This window comes from Symphalangus syndactylus, chromosome 13, assembly GCF_028878055.3.
Source record: "Symphalangus syndactylus isolate Jambi chromosome 13, NHGRI_mSymSyn1-v2.1_pri, whole genome shotgun sequence".
Lineage (NCBI taxonomy): Eukaryota > Metazoa > Chordata > Mammalia > Primates > Hylobatidae > Symphalangus > Symphalangus syndactylus.
In genome coordinates this window covers 41,178,755-41,201,472 of record NC_072435.2, presented here as the reverse complement: position 1 = coordinate 41,201,472, position 22,718 = coordinate 41,178,755, and the positions used below count along the sequence as shown (strand labels likewise).

Sequence of the window (22,718 nt, the reverse complement as noted above, 5' to 3'; positions counted from 1 at the left end):
CCACCTTGCAGCTGGGGCAGTCGTCTGGGGCAGCCTGGGGTGCTCCGTCTGCACTGCCCTGCCCTCCTAATGCTAGGGCCAGAGTTGGAGCCTCTGGTCAGAGTGGACCTGGGGTGGCTGGAGGTTTGAGCCAGACAGATGTGGGCTCCAATCTAACCCCGCTCATTTTTTTTTTTTTTTTTTTTTTTAGACAGAGTCTTGCTCTGTAGCCCAAGATGGAGTGCAGTGGCACGATCTTGGCTCACTGCAAACTCCACCTCCTGAGTTCGAGTGATTCTCCTGCCTCAGTCTCCTGAGTAGCTGGGATTACAGGTGCGCACCACCTGTCTGCCCGCCTCGGCCTCCCAAAGTGCTGGAATTACAGGCGTGAGCCACTACCTCCGGCCCTGACCCCGCTCTTTATTAATTCTGAGGCCTGCTGCTTAACCTCTTTGAGACCCTTCTTATCTGTAAAAGGGAGCTGGCAGCCTTTGCTGTTGAGAGAGCAAGAGACCCACAAGGCCACAGTGAGGTTGAGATACCAGTCCCACATACAAAATACAAGGTAGCACCAAAAAACTCGGCGACTAAGCTAAATAATATTCCAATGTCAATAATTAAAAAAAAAACTCATGAAATTAATGCAAACAATCCATGGTTAAACCAAATAGCAGAATGTTCAAGATAGAATCAGTAAGAGTGTTGAACTGAGCCATACACGAGCCTAAAAAGCAGAAGGCACTGGGCTTGGTGGCTCACACCTGTAATCCCAGAACTTAGGGAGGCTGAGGCGGGTGGATCACCTGAGGTCAGGAGTTCGAGACCAGCCTGGCCAACATGGTGAAATCCCGTCTCTACTAAAAATACAAAAATTAGTTGGACGTGCTGGTGGGCACCTGTAATCCCAGCTACTCGGGAGGCTGAGGCAGGAGAATCGCTAGAACCCGGGAGGCGGAGGTTGCAGTGAGCCAAGATCACGCCACTGTGCGACAGAGCAAGACTCCCTCTAGAAAAAGAAAAAAAAGAAAAAAGCAGAAGGAAAAGTAGGAACTTTGGTCCTGTCTTTATTTAACATGTTGATCTATTTGTTCATTGTGGATTTTTTTTTGCATTCAGTTTGATTTCTAAAAAGATTTCGTTGAAATATTGTTCTCTTTAGTACTGAGGGTTTTTTTGGCACTCCTTTACTTTTGTTTTATTGAAGTGAAATTTGTGTAATGTAAAATTAAGTCTTTTTTTTTTTTTTTTTGACACAGAGTCTCCCTCTGTCACCCAGGCTGGAGTGCAGTGGCGATATCTCGGCTCACTGCAACATCCTCCTCCCGGGTTCAAGCAATTCTCTTCCTCAGCCTCCTGAGTAGCTGGGATTACAGGTGTGCATCACCTCACCCAGCTAATTTTTGTATTTTTAGTAGAGATGGGGTTTCAGCATGCTGGCCAGGCTGGTCTCGAACTCCTGACCTCTAGTGATCCATCCACCTTGGCCTCCCAAAGTGCTGGGATCACAGGTGTGAGCCACTGCACTTAGTCAAATTAACTTTTTTAAAGAGTACAATTCCCAGTGTCCTGTAACCATCACCTCTATCTAGGTCCAGAACATTTCAATCGCCCCAAAAGGAAATCTATACCCTTTAGCAGTCACTCAACATTTCTCCCGCCTGCAGCCCCTGGCAACCACGAATCTGCTTTCTAAATCTAGGATAAGATTTGCCTGCTCTGGACATTTCATATAAATAGAATTATATACATTTATGTGGCCTTTTGTATCGGGCTTCTCTCACTCAGCATTATGTTTTTTAAGGTGTGTTTTGAAAATATTTTTATTTTAAAATTTTATTTAAATGACAGATAAAATTGTATGTATTTATTGTGTACAGCATGATGTTTTGAAATATATACACACACTGTGGAATGGCTAAATCTAGTTCGTCAATATGTGCATTGCCTTCCAAAGTTCATTTTCATGGTAAGAACATTTACAATCTACTCTCTTAGCATTTGTCTAGAATACAATGCATTGTTATTAACTAGAGTCACCATGTTGTACAACAGATCTCTTGAAATTATTCTTTTTGTTTGTTTGTTTTTGTTTTTGTTTTTTTTTTGAGACAGAATCTCACTCTTGTTGCCCAGGCTGGAGTGCACGATCTTGGCTCACTGCAACCTCCGCCTCCCAAGTTCAGGAGATTCTCCTGCCTCAGCTTCCTAAGTAGCTGGGATTATAGGTGTGCGCCACCACTCCTAGCTAATTTTGTATTTTTACTAGAAACAGTGTTTCACCATGTTGGTCAGGCTGGTCTCGAACTCCTGACGTCAGGTGATCTGCCTTTCTCAGCTTCCCAAAGTGCTGGGATTACAGGCGTGAGCCACTGCACCCGGCCAAAATTATTCCTCTTTACCAACTGAAATTCGGTATCCTTTGACCAACATCTCCCCAGTCCCCCCACTTGAGTCTCTGGTAATCATCATTTTATTCTCTGTTGTTATGAGTTCAATTGTTTTTAGATTCCACATGTAAGTGAGATCGTGGTATTTGCCTTTCAGTGCCAGGCTTATTTCACCCAACATAATGTTCTCCAGGTTCATCAAAAGGAAATCCTGTCATTTGTTCGTGTTGCCATAAATGACAGGATTTTCTTTTCTTACAACTGCATAGCATAGTACATTTAAAAATCCATTTCTTGGTGGAAACTTAGATTGCTTCCATATCTTGACTATTGTGAATAACATTGCAATGAGCATGGGGGTGCAGATATCTCTTTGAGATACTGATTTCATTTCCTTCGGATATACATATCCAGTAGTGGGACTGCAGGATCATATGGTAATTCTATTTTAACTTTTTGACAAACCTCCACACTGTTCTTCTATTTTTTCGAGACAGAGTCTTGCTCTGTTGCCCAGGCTAGAGTGCAGTGGCATGGACTTGGCTCACTGCAACCTCCACCTCCTGGGTTCAAGTGAATCTCCTGCCTCAGCCTCCCCAGTAGCTAGGATTACAGGTGCGCACCACCATGCCTGGCTTATTTTTGTATGTTTAGTACAGATGGGTTTTCACCATGTTGGCCAGGCTGGTCTCGAACTCCTAACCTCAGGTGATCCACCCCCCGCCCCTCAGCCTCCCAAAGTTTTGAAATTACAGGCATGAGCCACCGTGCCCGGCCTCCATACTGTTTTTGTTTTGTTTTGTTTTGTTTTTTATAATGGCTGTACTAATTTACATTCCCACCAACAGAGCACATGGGCTGTCTTTTCTCCAAATTCCCCTGACCACTTATCTTTTATCTTTAAAAAAAATTTTTGGCCAGGCACGGTGGCTCACGCCTGTAATTCCACACTTTGGGAGGCCAAGGTGGGCGGATCACCTTAGGTCAGGAGTTCAATACCAGCCTGACCAACATGGAGAAATCCCGTCTCTACTAAAAATACAAAATTAGCCAGGCGTGGTGGCGCATGCCTGTAATTCCAGCGACTCGGGAGGCTGAGGCAGAAGAATCACTTGAACCCAGGAGGTGGGGGTTGCAGTGAGCCGAGGTCACGCCATTGCACTCCAGCCTGGGCAACAAGAGTGAAACTCCTTCTTAAAAAAATTTTTTTTAAATAGATTTTGGGGGTTCAGTGCAGTTTTGATACATGGATATATTGAATACTCATAAAGTCTAGGCTTTTAGTGTAGCCATCACCCAAATAATGTGTATTGTACCTAACAGGTAGTGTCTCATCCCTCAGCCCCCGACCCTCCTATCTTTTGGAGTTGCCAGTGTCTGTATAACCATGGGTACCCATCGTTTAGCTCCCATTTGTGAGAACATTCGGTATTTGACTTTCTTCCTTCTTTTTTTAAAGACAGGATCTTGCTCTGTTGCTCAGGCTGGAGTGCAGTGGTATGATCATGGCTCACTGCAGCCTTGAGCTCCTCAGTTCAAGTGATCCTCCCACCTCTGCCTCCTGAGTAGCTGGGACTACAGTTGTGCACCACCACACCCAGGTAATTATTATTATTATTTTTTGTAGAGACGGGATCTTGCTATGCTGCCCAGGCTGGTCATCTCCTACTCCTGAGTTCAGGGGATCCTCCCTCCTCAGCCTCCCAAAATGTTGGGATTACAGGCATGAGCCACCACACCGGCTAGTATTTGACTTTCTGTGTCTGAGTTATTTCGCTTAAGATAATGGTCTCCAGCTCCATCCAAGTTGTTGTGAAAGACATTATTTCATTCTTTTTTTAATGGCTGAGTAGTATTCTATGGTGTATATTCTGACAGGTATTAGGTGATATCTCATTGTGGTTTTAATTTGCATTTCCCTGATGATTAATTCTATTCAGCATTTTTTCTTTCATGAACCTGTTGGCCATTTTGTATGTCTTCTTTTAAGAAAAGTCTATTCAAGTCCTTTGCCCATTTTCTAATTGGGTTATTTGTTTTCTGAACATAAGGTTTCACAGAGCAGGAGCACCGTCATCTTGGACAAACACAGCCACTTTAAGTTCCAGCTCCTTTTCTAGCCTCATGCATTTCAGGGAGATCACTTCTCTTCTAACTACAAGAAGACAGAAAGAACAGACCATAAGACACAAATAAGACAGCTGGGGGACAGAGGCAGGTGGGGAGAAAGTCTCTTGGGTAACTGCCAAACTTCACCCTCATACAATGGGCCCCAGTAAAACAGTGGGCCTTAATAAACACATTCCTTTCCCTTCAGGTGCGCTAAGATAAGGAAGCTAAAAGCAGACTTGGGGAATATGCCAGGAGGCTCTCCGCCTCCTGGATTCAAGAAATTCTCCTGCCTCAGCCTCCTGAGTAGCTGGGATTACAGGTGTGCACCACCACGCCCGGCTGATTTTTGTATTGTTAGTACACATCTGTGGTCTCAGCTACTTGGGAGGCTGAGGCAGTAGGATTGCTTGAGCCCAGGAATTCAAAGCTGCAGTAAACTATGATTGCCCTACTGCACTTCAGCCTGGGCAACAGAGTGAGATCCTGTCTCAAAAAACCAAACCAAAACAAACAATAAAACCAAAACCGAAAAGGCAGGCTCTGCTGGACTAGGCTCTCTGAGTTGCTTTGCAAATGTTTTCTAGTTGGGCATGGTTTGAGTCTGAGCTGCTGTGGAACATATTCGGGGAGACTCATGATGTCCTTGGTGGGCTTCAAACAGCACAGGCATATTGTGCTCAGAGTCTCTGCATTTGCTGTTCCCGCTACCTGAATTGCTCTTCCTCTAGTCATCCTCTCTGCCGACTTCCTTATCTGCTTTGCGTCTTTGCTCAAGTATCACCTTTGCACGCGGACATCCACTAACTGCTTAATGAAGACTGTGACTCTCTCCTCACCCTCCATATGTTCTTTTCCTGATTATCGTTATTATTTTTAATTTAAAAAATATTTTTTTTTCGAGACAGAATCTTGCTCTGTTGCTCAGGCTGGAATGCAGTGGTACGATCTCAGCTCACTGCAACCTCCGCCTCCTGGGGTTCAAACAATTCTTCTGCCTCAGCCTCCTGAGTAGCTGGGATTACAGGTGTGCACCACCATGCCTGGCTAATTTTTGTATTTTCAGTAGAGACGGTATTTCGCCATGTTGGTCAGGCTGGTCTCGAACTCCTGACCTCATGATCCGCTCACCTCGGCTTCCCAAAGTGCTGGGATTACAGGCGTGAGCCACCGCATCCAGCCCTGATTATTGTTTTTTCCCCATAGGACTTATCACCATCTGACAATGGTTTACAAAGTGTAGCCTGCAAATCCAGGTGTGGCAGCCTTGAGACCATTCAGGAGGTCTGCAAGGTCAAAATGATTTTAATAACCATTCTAAGATATTATTTGCCTTTTTTCACTGTGTTAGTCTATGCACTCACGGAGCAAAAGTAAGGGCGAGTAACAGTGTCTATCATCTAAAAGGGAATCAACGCAGCAGCACCAAACTGTACTAGGGGTCATTATATTCTTCATTGCCACACACTCACGGTTTTAACAAAAGCCATTTTCAGGCCAGGTACAGTGACTCGTGCCTGTAATTCTAGCACCTTGGGAGGCCGAGGCAGGAAGATCACTTGAGCCCAAGAGTTTGAGACCTGGTCTCTACAAAAAAGTAAAGGAAAAATTAGCCAGACCTGGTGGTGCACACCTGTGGTCCCAGCTACTCAGGAGGCTGAGGTGGAAGCATCACTGGAGCCCAGGATGTCAAGGCTACAGTGAGCTATGATCGTACCACTGCACTCCAGCCTGGGTGACAGAGGGAGACCCTGTCTAAAAAAAAAAAAAAAAAAAAAAAAAGCCAGTTTCATTTAGGCTTGTACTTGATAAAGCAATACAATTTTTCATTTTATTAAATCCTTTTTTTTTTTTGAGACGGAGTTTCACTCTTGCGGCTCAGGCTGGAGTGCAATGGTGCAATCTCGGCACACTGCAAACCTTTATCTCCCGGGTTCAAGCAATTCTCCCTCAGCCTCTGTAGTAGCTGAGATTACAGGCACCCACCACCATGCTGGGCTAATTTTTTTTGTATTTTTAGTAGAGACGGGGTTTCACCATGTTGGCCAGGCTGGTCTTGAACTTCTGACCTCAGGTGATCCACTTACCTCGGCCTCCCAAAGTGCTGGGATTACAGGCGTGAGCCACCACGCCTGGCGCATTTTATTAAATCTTGATTCTTGAGTGTATGTCTTTTTAATATTCTGTGTGATGCAACAGGAAGTATGGATAAAAAATTTTTCTACACACAGAAGTACCATGGTAGCTGTCTCCAAGACAAAAAAAAAAAAAAAAATTACCACTTGTGTGAGTGTTTGAATTGCAAGCTGAACCAGCTACTTTTTTTCATGGAATTCCATTTTTAGACAGATAAACCTCAGCTATTCTGACATGGTGTATTAGTCTGTGTGTGTGTCTGGTTTTTTTTTTTTCTTTTTTGAGACAGAGTCTCGCTCTGCTGCCCAGGCTGGAGTGCAGTGGTGTGATCTCGGCTCACTGCAACCTCCACCTCCTGGGTTCAAACAATTCTCCTGCCTCAGCCTCCTGAGTAGCTGAGTGGTGTGCACTACCATGCCCAGCTAATTTTTGTATTGTTAGTAGAGATGGATTTTTGCCATATTGGACAGGCTGGCCTCAAATGATCCTCCCTCCTTGGCCTCCCAAAGGCTGGGATTATAGGCGTGAGCCACAGTGCCTGGCCAGACTGTTTGCATTGCTATAAAGGAATACCTGAGACCGGGTAATTTGTAAAGAAAACTGCTTTATTTTGGCTCACAGTTCTGCAGGCTGTACAGGAAGCATGGCACAGGCATCTGTTTCTGGTGAGGGCCTCAGGCAGCTTCCAGTCATGGTGGAAGGTGAAGGGGAGCAGAAATGTCAAATGGTGAGAGAGAGCAAGAAAGAGAGAGGGAGGAGGTGGCAGGCTCTTTTAAACAGTTAGCTTTCCCATGAACGCACAGAGTGAGAACTCACTCATTACTAGGAGAATGGCAGCAAGCCATTTGCAAAAAATCCACCCCCGTGACCCAAACACCTCCCGCTAGGCCTGCTTCCAACACTGGAGGTCACATTTCAACATGAGATTTGAGGGGACAGAACACTCAAACCATAGCAAAGGAGGTTTGACAAACATTTTTGCAAAAATGAAAGAAATATATCTGTCACTTCAAGGAAAATGATTCACAGTCATTATTGTCAATGATAAAATTTGCACTTTTTGGACAGGCGTGGTGGCTCACGCCTGTAATCCCAGCACTTTGGGAGGCCGATGCGGGCGGATCACCTAAGATCAGGAGTTTGAGACCAGCCTGGCCAACATGGTGAAACCCCGTCTCTACTAAAAATACAAAAATTAGCCAGGCATGGTGGCATGCGCCTGTAATCCCAGCTACTCAGGAGGCTGAGGCAGGAGAATCGCTTGAACAAGGGAGTTGGAGGTTGCAGTGAGCCGAGATTGCGCCATTGCACTCCAGCCTGGAGACAGAGCGAGACTCTATCTAAAAAAAAAAAAAAAAAGTTGCACTTTTGAGTGAAAATTATGATTTTTAAAAATTTGTATTCACAACTGTGACAGCTTCCCAACACTTTAAAACTTTCCATGAGGTCAGTGATGATATTAACAAACATGACTTTTTGCTATTGCATAATAAAATGTGTTAATATTTAGAAGATCTGTAACTAGTGAGCTAACATCTTTCAAATGATGAACGCATGAGGTTTCAAAATCATGCATGGTTAAAAGACGAGCTTAATGGATTTTAATATTAATAGAACGCAAGAATTCACGGACAGGGTTTCCAATTCCACATTGCAACTGTTCTTGAAGAAACTAAAATATGTAGCATTTTGGTGTCGTCTCAAAGAATAGACACAGTTACCTGAAAAGCTGATTAAAATAATCAGCTTTTCAACTGCCTGTCTGTGTAAGGCTGAATTTTTTTCATTAATTTCAACCAAAACAATATACCATTACAGATTCAATGCAGAAGCAGATATAGTTGATTTTCATTATTCATGGTAGTTATATTCTATGAAATTGCTTTTTTTTTGTTTCTTACTTTAGAGATGGAGCTTTGCTCTTGTTGCCCAGGCTGGAGGGCAATGGCACGATCTCGGCTCACCACAATGGTGCGATCTCGGTTCACTGCAACCTCCGCCTCCTGGGTTCAAGCGATTCTCCCGCCTCAGCCTCCCAAGTAGCTATGACTACAGGCAAGCGCCACCATACCTGGATAATTTTGTATTTTTAGTAGAGACAGGATTTCTCCATGTTGGTCAGGCTGGTCTCGAACTCCTGACCTCAGGTGATCCGCCCACCTCAGCCTCCCAAAGTGCTGAGATTACAGGCATGAGCCACCGCACCCAGTCTTATAAAGTTGCTTTGAACAGTAAAGTAGCAAATACTAAATCACTGCTTCCAGGGGGAAGTACAAGATTTAGTTTCTGTAAGCACCTGGTCACAACATTTTTGCCAACTGATATATACTTTGTTTTATTTGTGTTTTTGTTTAAAGACACCATATTTAATATATGTTGCTGATTCATTAACATTGAGCTCATGCCCAACAGTACTAAAAGTTATGTCTGAGCATAGCTTACCTAACATACATATTGTCTCTGTAAGGCACGTCACAGCCTTACAGCTTTTTTTTTTTTTTTGGTCTTGTTGTTCTCGTTGTTGTTGTTTTAGAGATAGAGTCTTGCTCTGTCGCCCAGGCAGGAGTGCAGTGGCACAATCATAGCTCACTGCAGCATCAAACTTCCAGGCTCAGGTGATCCTCCCACCTCAGCCTCCTGAGTAGCTGGGACCACAGGCACGCCCCCCATACCTGGCTCATTTAAAAATTTTTTGTAGAGATGGGGGAGTCTCGATATGTTGCTCAGGCTGGTCTCAAACTCCTGGGCTCAAGTAATCCTCCTGTCTTGGCTTCCCAAAGTGCGGCCGGGATTACAAGTGTGAGCCACCACACCCAGCTACCCCAAGGCCTTCTAGATCTTAGAAACACACTAAGCACTTCAGCTTAGAAACGCTAGACAGCACTTCAGCAAAGTGCCCGGGACCATTTTAAACAGCGAAATCAACAAAAAACATGAAAATTAGAAAAGTATGGCACTAAATAGGCCACAAATAGGATGCTTGTTCACTGTATGAGCTGAAATAAGATTAACAGAGCATGGTTTTATTCCACCTCAGCTACAAACGTTCACGCCGTGCAGCTCGAAATGTTAACCTCTCTGCAAATGACCCAGAATAACTTCAAAATCTCCGCAAGTATTAATTTTGGGGTCACAAATACATGTTAGTGAGTGAGTGACTTCGCAAATACAGAATCCATGAATAATGAAAATCAACTGTATAAAAATTCCGTTTCCTTTTCATTAAGGTAGCCATTAAAGCAATTTGAAAAAGTGTAAAACAATGTCACTCCTCTCTTTTTTTGCTCTTGTTTTGGAAAATACAGTTATTTTTCGTAAAAATATGCTATTTTATGTTAACATGTAGTAGGTTTATTTTTGTTATGTTAAAATAAATGTTGAAACACTTTTTCAGTTTTAATTTCTGATACTGTAAAGATCAATAGCCATAACCTATATAAACAAAAGCTCTTTGGAATCTCCCAGGATCTTTTTAAATTAAGACACAGTTTCTGAGAACAGTTTTAGATTTACACAAAAAATGAACAGATAGTGCAGACAGCTCCCATATACTCCTTTGACTTAGTTTCACTTGTTATTAATATCTTTCATTAGTATAGCACATTTGTGTAATTACCATATTGTAATATTGATAGATTATTATATTGATACATTATTAACAAAACGTTATTGTTACAGATAACTTTTTATTAACAAAATGTTATTGTTACAGATAACTTTTTTTGAAACAGAGTCTTACCCTGTTGCCCAGGCTGGAGTGCAGTGGCACGACCTTGGCTCACTGCAAACTCTGCCTCCTGGGTTCAAGTGACTCTCTTGCCTCAGCCTCCCGAGTAGCTGGGATTACAGGCACCCACCACCATGCCTGGCTAATTTTATATTTTTAGTAGATACGGGGTTTCACCATGTTGGCCAGGCTGGTCTCGAACTCCTGACCTCTAGTGATCTGCCCACCTCGGCCTTCCAAAGGGCTGGGATTACAGGTGTGTGCCACCACGCCCGGCCAATATGGATACATTATTATTAGCGAAAGCCCATACTTATTCAGATTTCCTAACTTTTTCCTTATATCCTTTTTCTTTTCTAGGATCTCACATTACGTTTAGTTGTCATATCTTCTTAGACTCCTCTTGGCTGTGACAGTTTCTCAGACATTCCTTGTTTTCTCATTTTTTAATTTTAATTTTTTTTTTAGAGACCGGGTCTCCTTCTGTTGCCCAGGCTGGAGTGCTGTGGCACAATCATAGTTCACTGCAGACTCAACCTCTTGGACTCGAGGGGTCCTCCTGCCTCAGCCTCCTGCCTCAGCCTCCTGAGTATCTGGGACGACAGGCACCTGCCACCAAACCCTGCTCCAGAGGTTCCTTAATTTTTAATGACTGTTTTGAAGAGGACTGCGTGGGTAGATTATCGGATGCCTCTCTGTTGAAATTAGTCTGATGTTTTTCTCAGGCTTAGGCTTCAGTAATGGTTTCTTTGGGATCTTCCCTGATTGTTACAGGTGTAAAGGGTTTGCAAGGCCCAATTGCCAGGGAACTACTGCTATTTTATTTACTTATTATTTTGTGTGACAGACCAAGGGCCCTGTTGTCTTCGCTGCTGAGTCTCCAGCCTCTAGCACAGCCAAGTGCACAGTAAGTATTTGCGGAGTGAATGACCGTAAGAGGCAGGAGTTCAGGGGCAGCTCTAGGTTCAAGAAGGATGCAGAATCGTCTAAGCACAGTGAGTGAATGAAGCAGCAGAGTGAGAAGGTTGCAGAGAGGGGTTGCCAATGTGGTCCAGGGGAATCTGACATCTAGGACAGAGATTCAGCCTTAGCCATACATTGGGGAGCATTCAACTATACTGATGCCTGGGTCCCACTTCCAGGTATGCTGATGTGCTTGGTATAGGGTGTGGCTTGGCCATCAGATTTCTTTTCTTTTCTTTCTTTCTTTTTTTTTTTTTTTAGACAAGGTCTTGCTCTGTTGTCCAGGCTGAAGTGCAGTGGCGCAATCATAGCTCACTGTAACCTCAAATTCCTAGGCTCAAGTGACCGTCCTGCCTCAGCCTCCTGAGTAACTGGGACTACAGGTGTGTGCCCAGCTAATTTTTCGATTTTGTTTTTTAAATAGAGACAGAGTCTTGCTATGTTGCCCAGGCTGATCTTGAACTCCTGGGCTCAAGTGATCCTCTCTCCTTGGCCTCCCAATGTGCTGGGATTACATGCATGAGCCACTATGTCAGGCTGGCTTCAGAATTTTTAAAAGCTCTCCAGGTAGTTTTAAAATACAGCTAAGTTTGAGAATCACCTATCTAGGAGTTGTTGCAAAGAAGCAGAGCCAGGGCGATGCATGCAAAGAATTAGAATTGGGGCATCTGTTTCCTGGCTGTGTGACCTTGGACAAGTTATTGAACCTTTCTGAGCACCTGTCCCCGCCCTGAAAATAGAGGAAGTGATATCTACTTTATAGGAGTGTGTAGATTAAATATAAGTATTAATAAAAGAGCCTGCCTAGTTTAGGAGGTTGCCATCAACACTCCATCAATAATAACAGCAACAATAATAAAAAACATTGAACGTGCACTGAGGTGTTTTTTTTTTTGACGGAGTCTCGCTCTGTCGCCCAGACTGGAGTGCAGTGGTGCGATCTCGGCTCACTGCAACCTCCGCCTCCTGTGTTCAAGCGATTCTCCCGCCTCAGCCTCCCGAGTAGCTGGGACTACAGGTACCCGCCATCATGCCTGGCTAATTGTTGTATTTTTGTAGAGAGGGGGTTTCACCTTGTTTTCCAGTCTGGTCTCGAACTCCTGACCTCAAGTGATCCTCCCGCCTCGGCCTCCCAAAGTGCTGGGATTACAGGCATGAGCCACTGCGCCCGGCCTGCACTGAGTTTTTATTCATACGACTGACTTGATGCTCAGATCTTTAAATGGCGTTAGCTCTCAGGAGAGGCGGAAGATGTGGGAAGCAACCAAGTCATCGCCTTTTGAGAAGAAAAGCCGAGTGCACCTTGCCTGGTGTGCTCTAAAGACAGCAAAGAATAATATTAATTACAATAGGAACAACATTATCCATCTCCCATTTGCCCAATACTTCGCGCTGGCACGGGGCATTTCCAGCCTCACGCGCTTTAATTTTCTCAGCTTTAATTTTCTGTGGGGTCGGCCAAGTCATCTTCCTTGTTTAGCGGAGGAGGCCAGGCTCAGAGAGGGAGAGGAGTTGGCCCAAGGGCACACAGCGGCCAAGTGGCCAAGGCCGGAAGGTGCACCCGCAGGGAGAAGCGGGGCAGCAGAGCCCTCTTCCTGGCTGTTGTCACTGGGACACTAGAGCCGCGCCTTCCCCAGGCCTCCGCCGAGGCTGCTGGAGCGGGTCCCGCGGTGCCAGGGCCTGTTTCCTGCGCTCCGCCAGGGATGCTGGGGCCTCCGAGGGCTCCGGAGGCTGTTTAGGGGGCGGGGGCGCGGAGGCGCGGCTCCGAGCAGGGGGCGGGGGCTGGATGCCGGAGAGGCCACTCACCCCCGCCCACCCTCAATCCCCCTCCCTTCCCAAACACGCGGTCCCCCTTCTCCCACTTGGCTGCGGAGCCTGGGCTGGGCGCGGGGGAGGCGGGGGGCATCGCGGAGGGGATCCCGCCCCCTCCCCCGGCCGCTCGGTGCCCCCACACCCACGTGAGCGCAGGGCCGGCCCGGATCCCGCCCGCAGCATAGCGCGTCCCGGCTCCGCGCCGGTGCCTCCACCGTCCGGTACCCGCGCCGGTGCTGCACAGTCCCTGGCGGGTCCCCGCGGCCCCGGCCGGGCGCTTCGCCGGGCTCCGGCTCCTGCATCCGGGCGCAGCGCGCAGGCCGAGGCGCGGGCAGGCCGCCCCCGCCGCTCCGGACGCCGGTGAGTGGGGGCTCCGCGGCTCGGCGCGGGGACTCGGTGTGGCTGCGGCGCAGAGGTTGCGGGCAGGTGGGGGATCCGAGTCGCTGGGGTCAGGCGTGTGGGGCGCTCCCTGCGCCCACGTCCCCACCTCTCCGCCACCCTTTGTCTCTGAGCTCCTCCTTGCCCCTTAGAGCCGTTGCCACCGCTTTTCTCCTGGTCGTTCTGGTGAGTTTCCCATCCCCTTAGTTATCCCCGGGTCTCCCTGCCCATCTCCCCACCTCCCCAACCCGTGGCCTCCGCGCACAGGCACGTTTCCAGCACCCAGCCTGATACCTTGTGCATTTATAGGGCTCGGTTGCCTTCTCTGTCAGAGGGCTTATTTCACCAATTTCAGATGTATCAGATGTGGCTGAGGCTGCAGAAGGTCTGGGCATTAGTGTGTGTGTGTGTGTGTGTGTGTGTGTGTGTGTGTGTGTGTGTGTGTGTGTGTGTGTCGAGAGAGAGAGAGAGAGAGAGAGAGAGAGAAAGAGAGAGAGACTGAATTTGTGAGTGTCATCGCCGTCCTGAACAGGTGTGTGGAGCTGAATGTTTAAATGTGAGGATGATTTCGAACGTCTGAAGTTTGTGTTTTGTGCCCTAAAGTGTGTGTGTGTGTGTGTGTGTTTCTGTGTGTATGTACGAATTGTATGACTGTCACTGCCTCTGTAGGATTTAATTCATGAAGGGTAGTTGTGCAGAGCCACGAAGGTGTGTGTGGTTGTGTGTCTGAGGGTGTACATGAATGTGTATGTGTGTGTGCAGAATTGTATGACTGCATGCCTGGAATTGCATTTCTGAAGGTGTGGGTGGTTGTGTGCCTGAGGGTGTACATGAATGTGGCAAGTGTGTGTGTGAGTGTGTCTGTGTGCAGAACTGTACAACTGTGTGCCTGGAATTGCATTTCTGAAGGTGTGTGGTTGTGTGCCTGAGGGTGTACATGAATGTGGGAAGTGTGTGTGTGTGTGTAGGAATTGTATGACTGCATGCATGGAGCTGCATTTCTGAAGGTGTGTGTGGGTGTGGGTGTGGTTGTATGTCTGAAGAGTTTGCATGTGACTGTGTCTGTCTGGGGTTGTGGATATGTCAATAGCATACAAGAGGTTTTCCAGGTTATGTGTGCGTGTGTGTGTCTGAGTGTGTGTGATGTACGTGGTTTCCATGCCGTCTCTGTCTTCCCTCACTCACTCCTCTGGCTAGCATAGCATTGACATAAAATGTATAGAAAGCATTTTCAGTTTGCTCACTGTAGCTTGCTTTAGTTTTAGGGATGTAAGAGGCTCCAAGAGGCAGCCCACACATCTCATCACATCTAAGTGTCTGGAGGTTGGGAGAACCAAGTGGGAAAGACCCACCCTCAGCCCTCTCACCCTGTAGAAACTGGGGACACTAGAAGGGACATTTTCTGAGCAGGAAACCCAAGAGGTAGGTCCAAAAGAAAGCCTAGACCCAGGAAAGCCTAGAAAAGAGAGAGCCCAGGTTGGGGGAGAAGAGAGAGACCCAGAGAGGCCCAAGTGGAGGTTAAGATCACATTTCAAGTCAAACATTTTTTAAAACTAGTATTATTATTAACTGACAGTCATGATGGTATATACTTATAAGTGATGCAGACAGGACTGAGAAAAATTGATAGTAAGACATTCTCACACTGTAGCATTTTACTCTATTAATTTTGTGTGAGTTAGGTTTCTGCTTTTTATCAACCACAGTTGGCAACTATTTTATGGTCATCAGGTGCTAAGATGCTGTTTTCTTTTAGACAGGGTTTTACACTGTCACCCAAGTTGGAGTGCAGTGATAAGATCATAGCTCATTGCAGCCTCAAACTCCTGGGTTCAAGCGATCCTCCTGCTTTAGCCTCTTGAGTAGCTAGGACTACAGGCACAGGCCACCGTGCCTGGCTAATTTTTAATTTTTTAAAGAGACAGGGTCTGGCTATGTTGCCCAGGCTGGCCATGAACTCCTGGGCTCAAGCGGTCCTCCAGCCTTCACCTCCCAAAGTGTTGGGATTGCAGGCATGAGCACTGCGTCTGGTGCACAGATACTAAGTGTTGTCTGCTCTTCTCCAGGGGTCAACAAATTTTTTCAGCAAATGGCCCGAGAGTAAATATTTTGAGCTTTGTGGCCCATACAATCTCTGTCCCAACAACTCAACTCAGGCATTGTAGCTTGAAAGCAGCTGTAGACAATAGGTAATGCATGAGTGTGGCTGTGTGCCAATAAAACTTTATTTACAAAAACAAGCAGTAGGCTGAATTTGACTAGCAGACCATAGTTTGTCAATACCGTACTATGTCTTGTAAGGAAGAAAAAGGAACCAGACAAAACTCTAGCCTCAGTTTTCCTGACTGTTCAGATCTTAGCTGAATGATCTCCCTTGGTATCTACAGGCAACTTCCTGCTGTGGCTTAGGGACTGGAAACATAATATCCCAGAGGGATTCCCTGTGTAGTCTGTGGTTCACTCTTTGGGATTTTTTTTTTTTTTTTCACAGCAAGGAGAAGCAGCACTGTGGTTTCAGGAGATGGGTCCATTTGGAGCAGGATCCTAAGTGGGGCTTGGCATTGGGAATTTGGATTAGCTCTAGAGGACGCAGGATCTGGAAACCCAGGGCAGATGTCCTATCCCTTGGATATGGTGGGGAGTTGAGGAGGGCCCAGAAAAGCCAGTGGCAGCAAAACACAAAGGCCAGGGACCTACGTACTGATAAAACTGAGACCTCCAAGAAACCTGCAGCTCGACCTGGTTGAATTCAGGTACTGGGGGTGTGGCTGGGGTGGGGGTGAGAAAAATATCAGGGATCCTTGGTCCCTTAGGAAGTAGATGGGGGAGCGGCCGGGCGCTGTGGCTCATACCTGTAATCCCAGCACTTTGGGAGGCCGAGGTGGGTGGATCACCTGAGGTCAGGAGTTCGAGACCAGCCTGGCGGACAGTGAAACCCCTGTCTCTACTAAAAATACAAAAATACTAAAAATAAGTAAACATGCGGTATTACACTTTGCTTCTGAATTATTTCACTTAAGAGAATGGCCTCCAGTTCTATGTGTGTTGCTGTAAAAGACACTTTATTATGGCTGATTAGTATTCCATGATATACATAATGAAACATAGATAAAATACTATAATCAACAATGTAGCAAGAAAATGTGATATTGATATAAATGTGATACAGGTTTATCTATAATATGATAAACTTATCTATATCACATTTTCTTTTGGTGGACACTTAGGTCGATTCCATAGCTAGGCGACTGCAAATATTGCTGTGATGAAGCTTACCAGTGCAGATATCCTTTTGATACAATGATTTGTTTTCCTTGGGGTGGATATTCAGTAGGGAGGTTTCTGGATGGGATGGTAGTTCTATTTTTAGTTCTTTGAGAAATCTCCATACTGTTGTCCTTTCCACTGGGCAGATCGAAAGGGAGCCCGTGGGAGAGGGAGCCTAAGAGTGGGTCTAGAAGGAAGAACAGAATTCTCAGTATGCCTGGAAGGAGGGCACCGCCCTTTCTTGGTTATGAGAACAGTGTAGGTTACGGGGTATAGTACCTATAGCACACAGTGCTTTGAGGGACCCACAGAAAAGTCCCCTTCCTTTCCTTTCCTTTCCCTTCCCTTCTCTCCCTTCCCTCCCCTCCCCTCCCCTCCCCTCCCCTCCCCTCCCCTTCCCTTCCCTTTGTCCCCTTCCCTTCCCTTCCCTCTGTCCCCTTCTCTTCCCTTCCCTTTGTCCCCTTCCCTTCCCTTTCCTTCCCTTTCTTTCCCTTTCCTTCCCTCCCTTCCCTTCCCTTCCCTTCCCTGCCCTTCCCTTCCCTTCCCTTTCCTTCCCTTCCCTTCCCTTCCGTTCCCTTCCCTTCCGTTCCCTTCCCTTCCCTTCCCTTCCATTCCCTTCCCTTCCCTTCCCTTCCGTTCCCTTCCCTCCATTCTTTCTTTCTTTTTTTCCTTTTTTTTTGACAAAGTCTGGCTTTGTCACCCAGGCTAGAGTGCAGTGGTGCAATCTTGGCTCACTGCAACCTCTGCCTCCTGGGTTCAAGCGATTCTCCTGCCTCAGCCTCTGGAGTAGCTGGGATTACAGGCATGTGACACATCCAGCTAATTTTTGTATTTTTCATAGAGATGGGGTTTTGTCATGTTGGCCAGGCTGGTCTCGAACTCCCGACCTCAAGTGATCTGCCCGCCTTGGCCTCCCAAAGTGCTGGGATTACAGACATCAGCCACTGCGCCCTGGCCGTTTTCATTTTTTTGTTGTTCCCTTTTATTTTGAGTTGATACAAAATACTTGTACATATTGATGGGATACAGAGTGACATTTCGATACATGTATACAATGTGTAATGATCAAATCAGGGTAATTAGCACATCCAACATCTCAAACATTGATCATTTCTTAATGTGTAAATGCTCAGAACCTTCTCTACTGGCTTTTTGGAAAATATAGAATAAATGATCATTAACCATAGTCCCTCTACGGTGCTGCAGAACACCAGAACTCATTCTTTCTATCTAGCTGTAGTTTTGTGTATGTTAACCAACCTCTCCCCATCCTCTCCTCCCGCCTACCCTTCCCAGCCTCTAAAACAATTCTACTATTTCCCTGATGTTTTCATCTCTTTCAAAATTAGAAGACAGAAACAAGCATTTAGGTGAAAGAAAATGTTACAATGTAGAATATTAACATATTCATTTTAATTTTCAATTTTTTTAGGGTGGGTGCAGTGTCTCATGCCTACAATCCCAGCACTTTTGGAGGCTGAGGTGGGAGGATCATTTGAACCCAGGAGTTGGAGGCTGCAGTGAGCTGCACTCCTGCCTGGGTGACAGAGCGACATTCTGTCTCACGTCTTGAACTCCTGGGCTCAGGTGATCCTCCCCACTCAGCCACCCAAGTAGCTGGGATTACAGGCATGAGCCACAGCAGCTGGCTCCATTTTTAAAATTGAGGGGAAATTCACATAACACAAAAGCAACCATTTGAAAACGTACAATTCAATAGCATCTAGTATTTTCATTATGTTGTGCAATAATTGTCACCTCTATCTCGTTCTGAAATAACATATTTTTCTTTATATGAATGCAGTTGTAAAACAGAATGTTAATGTAGACTTTTTTTAATGAAGGAAGGGGTGCACAAAGAGAAAAGTTCCTCAGGCCTATGAAAATCACAATTTCTAAGCCGCCCTGTACATGTGAGGTGTTTAGTTTGCAGATGGATGGGCAGGTTTTAATTTTTATATGCATTTTATTTAATGTTGATGAAAAACATAATTCACATTTCAAGTAGAGGTCTAAAGTTTCCATTTTAGATACATTTTTAATTTTAATTTTTAAAATATTTATTTACTTATTTTTATTTTGAGACAGAGTCTCACTCTGTCATCCAGGCTGGAGTCCTGTGGTGCGATTTTGGTTCACTGCAACCTCCACCTCCTGGGTTCAAGTGATTCTCTTGCCTCAGCCTCTCGAGTAGCTGGGACTACAGGCACCTGCCACCACATCCCAGTAATTTTTGTATTTTTAGTAGAGGCGGGGTTTCACCATGTTGGCCAGGCTGGTCTCGAACTCCTGAGCGCAAGTGATCTGCCTGCCTTGGCCTCCCAAAGTGCTGGGACTATAGGTGTAAGCCACCACGCCTGGTTCGGTACGTTTTTTTAGATAAGTGAATAAGGACACATGAATATGGCCAAATACAAAGAGGAGACACACAAGTCTGCAGTTTGGGAAACATCATTACAGTGCCTGCCACCCCAGAGGGGCTCATGAACACCACGCTGTGGCCAAGAATCATCATCATTTCATTCCCAAGGGACTCCCCACTCTCCTGACTCCCCACTCTCCCTGTTGCTCACCTGGGCATTCAGGCAGAATAGCTGCATTTACTGGGCACCTGCTGTTTGCGAGGCAGCTGCTGATTTTGTCCTTGTGAAAAGCCTCCAGGCTGGACACAAAACCGTCTTAATTTGGGGGACTAGCCTCCGGGTGCTTTGTCTAGGGCTCCCTATGCAGCTGGCACTTCACAAAGGCTTGTTAATTTCCCTTGAGCCGCTGGGGCAGCCCCCAGAGGCTTGTGACGATCTCAGTGAAATAAGAGTGGGCTGGAGTCAGGGTGTGTCAAAAAGGTCCATTATTTTTGTGGTTTCCTCCTCTTCCCAGCCATTCCCAGGAATGACTCTGGAGACTTGACCTTTTCCTGCCAAGACCCGACCTTAGAACCGGGCACATGGCAACAGACTGACCTTCCCCCTCCCCTGCCTTTTTTTTTAGTTTTATTTTTATTTACTTGTTGTTCTTAGAGACAGGGCTGTGCTCTGTCACTCAGGCTGGAGTGCAGTGGTGCAATCACAGCTCACTGCAGCCTCAAACTTCTGGGCTCAAGCGATCCTCCTGCCTTGGCCTTAGAAAGTGTTGGGATTACAGGTGTGGGCCACTGCGCCTGTCCTTTGTGCTTTTTTGGAGGGGTGGAGGTCTCACTGTCTTGCTCAGGCTGGGAACATCATAGCTCACTGTAACCTTGAACTCTTGGGCTCAAGTGATCCTCCTGACTGCCACCCCCAGCTGTTTTTAAAATTTTTAGAAACAGGTTCTCACTATGTTGCCCAAGCCAGTCTTGAACTCCTGGGCGCAAGTGATTCTCCTGCCTCCGCCTCCCAAAATGCTGGGATTACAGGCGTGAGCCCAAACACCCAGCCACCCCCGCCTTCTGAGAGTCCTCAGGAAGCGCTCATTACCCTTTGCAGCCTTCGCCATCTGCCCACGCCTGCCTTCTGTCCTGGCCCTCACCAGCCCCAGGCTTCTCTCTTTCCCGCAGATAGACCATGAGCAGCCATGGCAACAGCCTGTTCCTGCGGGAGAGCGGCCAGCGGCTGGGCCGGGTGGGCTGGCTGCAGCGGCTGCAGGAAAGCCTGCAGCAGAGAGCACTGCGCACGCGCCTGCGCCTGCAGACCATGACCCGTGAGCACGTGCTGCGCTTCCTGCGCCGAAACGCCTTCATTCTGCTGACGGTCAGCGCCGTGGTCATTGGTGAGCTCTGCCTCCTGGAGGGCGGGGACTTCAGGGAAATTCCTGGCCCCTACACATCTCTTTGCTGCACCCCCTCATTCTCACCTGCACACACGTCCGCGTCCCACCAGCCACCCTCAACCCCACATAAAGACACACCACACAGATGAATACACATGTGTGCAAACACAACTGTGTGTGCACACAATGTTACATGCATATCCATGTGTACATACACACTCACGTATATACATATACAATGTACAAACACACTTTACTATGTGCACACACATGCGTGCATTGAACTTACAGGTGCAAACACAGAAACTTACATGCACACTTGTGCATGCATGTTGGAACTTATAAACACATTCACATCTCTACATGCATTCTCTTGAGTACACGTGCACACACTTATGAGCTTAAAAACATGTACACTCCCATGTTTGAAAATAGTAACATACACACAAATCACACCTATAGATGTCCAGGAAAACACGTGTGCATATTCATGTGTATATGCCCCTGTATACAGACACCTATACCTGTTCACAAGTGAACGTCTACAGTCACATATCCTGGATATATACACACACATTTACACATTTACATTTACACAGACACAGGCACACATTTACACAGTATCAATATGGTAACCCATACATACATACATTTCTACAATGTCTGCACGCATCAGTGCACACACAAATATACACACTCATAGGATATTTCTCTCCCTCACTCCCACCCTTGCCCTACCCTTCTTGGGACGGATGGACCCTGCCTGGGGCTGAGCGACCCAGACTTCAGTTCACGGACCCCTTCTTTTGGCCCTAGGGGTCAGCCTGGCCTTTGCCCTGCGCCCATATCAGCTCACCTACCGCCAGATCAAGTACTTCTCTTTTCCTGGAGAGCTTCTCATGAGAATGCTGCAGATGCTGGTGTTACCGCTCATTGTCTCCAGCCTGGTCACAGGTGAGAGAGCCCAGGCCAGTGTTGGCCTCCAAGACCCATCCAGAGCCTCAGCTTGAACCCAGAGCCAAGGCCATCCCAAGCATGGGACCACTTCCTTGACGCGGCACCTCAAACATGGAGCCTGTGTCTGGTCCAGGGTCCTTGGCCAAACAAAGCCCAGGTCCAGATTGGTCTCAGGTTCCAGACCCCATATGACCCCACACCACTTATCTCAGTAGGCTTCCTGTCCTTTTCCTTGGAGGTAAAATGCCAGCCTGCAAGGGGCTTAGTATCACAAAGAAGTGAGAGAAAGTCTTGGAGGGGCAGCCAGGGAGGGTGGCTGGGATATGGTGTGGATGTGCAGGGAGTAGAGTGTCGATTAAGGTGTGGAAGGTGAGTGAGATGGAGGTGACAGCTTAGTGGGTAGAGGGTGGGATGGGAGTGTGGTTGGCTTATGCAGGGGTCCACAAACTTTTGCTCTAGAGGGCTGGATAGCAGACATTTTCAGCTTCAAGGGCCATATGGTCTCTTTTGCAACTAGGGTTGACCCTTGAACAATTTGGGTGTTAGGGGCACCAACCCCCACACAGTCAAAAATCCACATACAACTTTTTTTTTTTTTTTTTTTTTTTAACGGAATCTTGCTCTGTTACCAGGCTGGAGTGCAGTGGCACAATCTCGGCTCACTGCAATCTCCACCTCCCAGGTTCAAGCAATTCCCCTGCCTCAGCCTCCCGAGTAGCTGGGACTACAGGCGTGCAGCAACATGCCTGGCTAATTTTTTGTATTTTAGTAGAGATGGGGTTTCACCATATTGGCCAGGATGGTATCGATCTCCTGACCTCATGATCTGCGCACCTCGGCCTCCCAAAGTGCTGGGATTGTAGGCGTGAGCCACTGTGCCTGGCTCACATGTAACTTTTGACTCCCGAAAAACTTAACTACTAATAGCCTACTGTTGACTGGAAGCCTTATAGATAGCATAAACAGTTGATTAACTCATATTTTATATGCTGTATGTATTGTATACTATATTCTTTTTTTTTTTTTTTTGAGATGGAGTGTCACTCTGTCTCCCAGGCTGGAGTGCAGTGGTGCAATCTCTGCTCACTGCAAGCACCGCCTCCCGGGTTCACGCCATTCTCCTGCCTCAGCCTCCTGAGTAGCTGGGACTACAGGTGCCCACCACCACACTCAGCTAATTTTTTGTATTTTCAGTAGAGACGGGGTTTCACCGTGTTAGCCAAGATGGTCTCAATCTCCTGACCTCATGATCCACCCAC

The 22,718-nt window shown here is 46.6% G+C and overlaps 1 protein-coding gene across 6 annotated transcripts in view; it reads left to right on the top strand.

Annotated features, from left to right (window-relative positions):
* Positions 1-12,906: 12,906 nt before the first annotated feature.
* Positions 12,907-22,718, top strand: part of SLC1A6 (solute carrier family 1 member 6) — a 30,204-nt gene continuing 20,392 nt past the window's right edge. The window contains exons 1-4 of one of the 6 annotated variants that reach the window (XM_055235538.2): positions 13,117-13,473; positions 15,983-16,244; positions 20,291-20,502; positions 21,319-21,456. In XM_055235538.2, the coding sequence (XP_055091513.1) occupies positions 20,298-20,502; positions 21,319-21,456 (343 nt within the window). In that variant the 5' untranslated portion in view covers positions 13,117-13,473; positions 15,983-16,244; positions 20,291-20,297. Of the gene's footprint in view, positions 13,678-14,811; positions 14,914-15,982; positions 16,245-20,290; positions 20,503-21,318; positions 21,457-22,718 lie in introns of those variants that run through there. The other 5 variants (XM_055235535.2, XM_055235539.2, XM_055235540.2 and 2 more) reach the window with 5 other exon arrangements.